The following is a 6,836-nucleotide window of genomic DNA, read 5'->3' on the forward strand; positions in this document are numbered from 1 at the left end:
AGCAGCCATGAAACTTTATTTTTATAATGCGTTATCTATATAATGTTAACTTTTAATTAACGTGAACATTCTTTAATCGTGAACCTTTATTTTTAATAACATTCTTTCTCTTTTTAAACTAATAGTGATTTTATGAAGTCCAATCTGTTTTTATTTGTCATTCACTTTTTATTTTTTCTATCTACTGAAATGAAGCGGAAATGGCACATGTCTGCCAGCCGCAAAGCAGTCGGAGAGTTAGTCTGGATTGATCCACTAACGAAACCGACTGAAAATCACCGATGTTTAAAATTCTCACCCACTGGAAGCGTGAGTTGCATAACCTATTAAAGCAACGTTCCCTTTAAGTCCGAACTATAAGAGGAGACAAATTTACAGTGGGGTCGGTCTTTTTGAGTCGTCCCTATGGTGGTGCTTTTTTATTTATTTCAGTTGGCTAGGTCTATTGAAATTAAACTGGGTTACAGGAATAGAGCAGACCTCTATGTACAGTCATGGATTCAGGCAGGACAAACGTATCCATTGATAAGGGTCCTTCGGACCTCGAAGCAGACTTCTAATCCCACCACGATGTTATGGTCGTTTCAAGTAACAAGAGCGCTGTCCATGTCGAGGTCAACATATGACTCGGAGGAGTATACGAGGAATTGCAGGGACTTGTCGAGCCACTCATCAAGACGTAATTAAGACTCCCTCCGCAGGTTGAGTCGTCGGTCTACAGCTGGATCCCTCATTTCTTCCTTTAATAACTGCTACCGAGTTTCCAGAACTTTCTATATCCGTCTCTCATTGGAGTCCCTTATTGGGGTGGGAAATGATTTGAAACCGAAGACGTTAAATATAAACAAAATACATCTCAGTAATACATTTCTTAGTTTAGTTAGCATAAGGCACCACTTTGTTATCGCTGAAGTGTTTGAAACTCACTCATCAGTGTCATAATGTTTAGAAGTAAAATGAAGTTAGTAGTATAGTTATAGTGCTGACTGCAAAGAAACTTTGAACATTTACGGGCGTGAAACCCAGGCCATGACTTGATGCTATTTACACTCGACTCCTAGAGTTAAGCAGGAGGCTTCGACTCACGTGAGGGCTTGCGTTCGTGTCTCGGCTTATTTTGAAGCTGGCCGACTCTTATCTATGGTCCTGGAGTAAGTATCGCTCACACCCTACGGAAAAGCGGGGCCTCCAAACGAACCATATAAGGATAGATAAATACCTTTTTCCATGTTTATTTCGATAACCATGTATAATACTTTTTAGGAAGGTCAGGCCTTAGCAAGCTGGGCGCTGCATGTTGCGAAGCAGTTCAATTAAGATGAACCGATAAGAGGTTACTAGCAAACAGCTACCGGAACCGGAAGGAACGATGCCGCCGGCAAACGGCTACGCAACGTGCCGTTAGCAGGTCAACGTCTAGGTAGGCCTTGAAGGGTAACCCTACACCAAACCCCTTAAAGATCATAAATTAATTGACCGTAGCCCAGTAGTCCTTTTTAACACATTGTTTCAATAAAAACACCCTCATTATTCTTTGATTCTTTCCTTCCTTCTTGTCACGAACAACATTTACATTATCCGACTCGCCACATTGTGTGCTCCTGGCTAAAGGTACTCTTAATATTGAACCTGAAATTCTCCAAAATGTATCCTGATAATCAAGTATACAAATACATCGATCAGTTGGAGAAGAGAGTACTTGAGCAGGAGCAACTGATCGCGCTTCTGAATGAGAAGATTCTGAGCCTGAAGTCCACGCCCCAAGTCAACCAGCCCAATGCCGCTGATGTTCGGAGTCCAACATCTTGTAATGTACCACCGAGGGATCAGAACATGGATCAGATGTCCTTCGTGGGAACACGAAAAAGTGACGTCCCATCCGTTACAACGACGAAATACAACCAGTATTTCGTCAGCAGGGTGGGACCGGACACCAGTGCGGAAGTATTGTCAAAGGACCTGATTGCCAATGTTCCAGCATTGACGTCTGTGAAATGTTGCAAGATGAAGTCCCGTCACCCTTCATATGCATCATTTCACGTGGTCATTCCATCCGACCAAAATGAGCTGGTGGAAACGGAAGATGCTTGGCCAGAGGGATCCTTTGTAAAGAAATTCTCTGGCCGCCTGTTGGATTCCTACATATTGGAGACGTTTGAGTCGAAGGACGCTGATACAACAAGACACACTGCCCCATCTCCTGTGTGTCCCCCGCCACTACTCGATATGGGATCTCAAGGATCTTCGAAACCGAGAAGAAGGAAGAGCAACATCCCTATCCAGGTTTCAAAAAACCGGCCTCGAAGACTCGCCACCAAGAAAACATAATTTGTTACTATCATAACGCCGGGGGTCTGCGGACAAAAATAGATGAATTAAAACGTGCAATGGAGACTTCCATTTTCGATTTAATTTTTCTATCAGAAACCTGGCTGAATGATGATTTCACTCAAAGTGAAGTCAAAGTAACAAATTATGATATCTATCGAAGTGACAGGGATCCAATTGTGTCTGGTAGATCTCGGGGTGGGGGCGTGCTGATTGCTGTAAGTAGTAAGTTGAAATCACGTAGGATTAATGTTGCCTCTCCTACACATTCTTTTGATCATGTTTTCGTTCATGTGCAGGTTGGTAGCGGCAGCTTACTTCTTGGTTGTGTTTACATTCCACCTAGTTCTGACGTGGAAACGTATGTAGAACATTGTAATATTGTTGAGGACTTATGCTGTAGGTATCCCGATTCGAAAGTATACCTGGCTGGTGATTATAATCTGAGGGGAGCTAAATGGGGTGTTGATGAAGATTCTTTGATGTTTGTGGATTGCCATGACAGCTCACCAGCTGTTCAACTGTGTGAATCTTTTAACAGTCTCTCACTTTGTCAGGCTAATTCATTACCCAACGATCACGGTGTATTTCTTGATCTTCTTTTTACAAGTAATGATACTGGCACATCTACATCTTGTATAGACCCACTGCTTTCAAACAATTATCATCATAATGCTTTTAGTTTTGAGATTCAGGTCGCTCATCACACAGATCAATTATCCCAATATATGGTGATTTATGATTACGCCAAATGTGATTCATTCGAGCTAAAAAGATTTCTTAATCGTGTTGACTGGTCGTTCATTTCTTCTGAAACCGATATCGAGGTGGCTACCCAACGCTTTTATGATTTCTTATTAGCTGGCATTGAAATGTCGACTCCTGTTAAACGTGTGCACCGTACTTCCTTTCCGATGTGGTTTTCAAAAGAACTCAAGTCCCTTATCTTTGAGAAGAAGAAGGCTCATTCTGACTACAAGAGGTCTGGACTTGAATCTGATTATATTCGTTTTTCATTGTTGCGTTCGCGTTGTAGCTACATCAATAATAAGTGCTATACTGACTTTTTAACAAAATCTGATCAGAGTCTTCAAGCTAATCCGCGTTATTTCTGGAAATTTGCTAACATAACACGTAAAGTAGATGGCTTTCCTAAGGATATGTACTTGAATGGTGAAACTAGTCGTAATGGACAAGAGACCGCTAATCTTTTTGCGAGATCTTTCTCTTCAGCCTATGAGGTTTCTGAGAATCCGATTCCAGAGTATCCACGGCTTGATTGTATAGACTTCAATTATTGTTCATTTTCTCCTTCTGAGATCTATAAGGCTCTGTCTTCACTACCACAGAAGTTTTCTTCTGGTCCCGACATGGTTCCACCTTACATTTTGAAAATGTGTGCAGCTGTTTTGGCAAATCCTTTGTCAGCTTTATTTAATGCATCTCTATCGGCTGGGGTGTTTCCATCAAAGTGGAAATCTAGCTGCATCTTTCCAATTCATAAATCAGGCGACAGATCCAACATTGCTAATTACCGTGGGGTGTGTATTCAGTCTTCTATACCCAAAGTCCTAGACAAATTGGTCTCTTCCGATCTTTCATTTGCATGTAAACAGTTCATCTTAAAAACTTAACAAAACGTTAATTTCTTTATAGCTTCAGCACTCCCATTACCACACACAACAAATATGTGAAGAGAAACTCCGTCGTAAAATACAAAGTTGGAAATTAAATGTTGAAACCCAGAACCCAGGGGGAGGGGGAGCTATTGATGAAGTAATAATCAAGACTGTAAAACGGAGAAAACTGAAAAGAAAAGGAAGAGGAGGAGGAGGAGAAAGGAAAAAACGTAGAAAGACATAAATTGACGTGAAAATTATGTCATAGAAATATCCCTCTCTCCTTCTCTCCCTCCCTCCTCTCTTTCTCTCCCTCTCCCCCTCCCCTCCCTCTTTTTCTTCCTTTTTCTCTAATACTCTCTCTTTGTGTGCAGTTTTAATTTACAATATAAATTACGTACCTATGTATCTACTTTGTACATTACAAGCTACAAGCTAAGGTTCAAAAACCTCCAAATTTTCTCAATTGACTGATTGATTTCATTGTGAACATTTTAACAATGGGAGGGAACACAGAATTTCATACTCACCGTCCTTCCTTCCTCTCCTCCTCTTTTTCTTCCTCTTTATCCTATTTTTCTCTTTCTCTATTCACCTTCCAAATTATCATGGCACAGCATACAAAAGAGTTTCCTCTCCTTTTCCAACTGAATCGAGGATCTCCTCCTTCACCTTCTCCTTCTTCTCCTCCTCCTTCTCCTCCTCCTCCTCCTCCTCCTTCTTCTTCTTCTTCTCTTCTTCTTCCTCCCTTTTTTCTTTTCTTGAATTCAGTTTCCAATTTTTATGGTAGGTACACAGGATAGTAATGGAATTTACATAGGATCTAGTAATGTAGTTTTTGAGAATGCATCATAATCTATCATGGCAAAGGTACACAATGTGTGTAGGTGTCCTATTCCCATATCTATCTGTTTGTTTATCTACCTATATATATCTATCTGTTTGTATAGGTGTCCTATATATCTCTCTATTTACCTATAGGGCCCCAATATCAAGTACCAGGAGCTACGTTTACTCTTCTACTTCTATTGTCAAAACGTATTTTGATCGATTTCCAACTCGGCAGGAATGGGGATGAAATTTCCTCATCTTGGCACACGTCACATTCTGTTTACTTTTACTTTCCAATGCATTAGGTGTAGGGGTAAACAGCCCTAAATGTTAGGTTAAGCTTATACAAATCTAATACACTATGCAGCGGGAACCCATGAAAACATTTTGGGGTCGGTTCAAATTTTCGAAGATTGGGAAATAGGTGGAGATATCCGTTTCGGGTTTCTCTGAATCCGCAAAGTGATTTTTAGCTCACGCCCTTATTTTATGCACTTACCTTACATCGTATGAAATACTTAGAGAAGGGTTTGTCGTAAAGCGATGAAATTTTGTATGCACTCCTAGTTTAGTTTATATTCATTATTTATATTATGCAGATACAAAAGTGCACTGAACAGCCAACTATAAAAGGACGTGGAATGCGAAGAATTTGAAGAGAGTTGCACAGGATCGATATGAATGGAGAAGAATCAATATTTAACGATTGAGTAAACCGATTTGGTCTGGAGATGACAAAACTTGTCAATCCTTATTTGTATTTAATTGTATATTACTATCCAACTGCAAAATTTATACAAAAGTTCTGCGTTCTGCGAAGTAGATTAAAGTGAAAGCAATATGTGCCTAACTTAACGATTCGATGCTGCATTAAAAATATTTAGATTTAATTTGTGTTTGTTTGTTCTTCTTTCACTTTCGAACAGTTTGTTCGATTTTGATAAAATTTAACTGCAAAATTTATACAAAAGTTTTGCGTTCTGCGAAATAGATTCAAGTGAAAGCAATATGTGCCTAACTTAACGATGCGATGCTGCATTAAAAATATTTAGATTTAATTTGTGTTTGTTTGTTCTTCTTTCACTTTCGAACAGTTTGTTCGATTTTGATAAAATTGGTCAAAAAAGTTCCAAATACTTAAAAGGAATAGTTTCTTAATAAATTTTTAGACCCAATTGGGCCTAGGAAAGCCCCATAAGGGCCCTCTTTTTGGATGAGTTGTACAACCTCTACAGTTCACTCAAGCCACTAGTTATACGAAATGGGCAATGCTACATAAATATTTATTTTACCTTTGCACCAGACTGCCGCGTCGCTCCACCTTGCCTATAGGCTCCTGCACCAGTGCGCCACTATGCGGGGGATTATAACTGCCACGCCTCTCATTCTTATGCGCATGCGCCACACCTGATCCCCCGCCCAGACCATTGGACGGCGCACCAAAGCTTGCCCTCCTGTCCGTACTCAGAGACATGAGGTTCCTCTTCCCCTTCCCTCCTCCACTAGTGGTGGGGGTATCCTGAGGAGAAGAGGGGAGGGTGGCGGCGAAACTTCCCCTCCTCTTGTCGGCACGCGACAGTTTGGGCGACTTGTGACAGTCGAAGATTGTCAGCGACTTGCGACGGTCGCTCAACATTTCCGGGAAGAAGAAATTCATTCAGGAGAACTTTGTCTACAGGGGGGATCACTTTCCTTGGGAGTAAACGTTAGCAGTCCGAATAGCTAGTAATGTATAAGATGAAGGATGGGTCCTCAATCTGATTGTGTGATGGTGGTGATGTGGTATATGTAGATGGGACCGGTGCTCTGGGATCATAATCATGAATTGTAAGGGTAAATAGTTAAATACCTCAGCATAGTAAACATGGGCCCAGGGGTATGTTCAATGTGTTCATATTGACAATATCGACTCAAACAGTACCTATAATCTGTCCCATTTAGCTTGATAAATTACAAGGTAGGCGAAACTCGAGTGAAAACAGTGCAGAGTAAATTCTAGAACTGTATCCACACATAGTCGACACCGTCGATCGATGAGGTGAAGAGGTGATTCTTCAG

General features: G+C 40.7%; 1 protein-coding gene across 1 annotated transcript; it reads right to left on the reverse strand.

The window, feature by feature from the left end:
• Window positions 1-6,070: 6,070 nt before the first annotated feature.
• LOC103518962 lies at window positions 6,071-6,483 on the reverse strand (the record flags this gene model as incomplete). The annotated part of the gene is given in 1 exon segment (XM_008484043.3): window positions 6,071-6,483. A coding segment is annotated over 1 exon segment (365 nt), but the record flags the coding sequence as incomplete, so codon positions are not given.
• Between the last annotated feature and the right edge of the window lie 353 nt (window positions 6,484-6,836).

This window comes from Diaphorina citri, unplaced genomic scaffold (assembly GCF_000475195.1).
Source record: "Diaphorina citri unplaced genomic scaffold, Diaci psyllid genome assembly version 1.1 scaffold2457, whole genome shotgun sequence".
NCBI lineage: Eukaryota > Metazoa > Arthropoda > Insecta > Hemiptera > Psyllidae > Diaphorina > Diaphorina citri.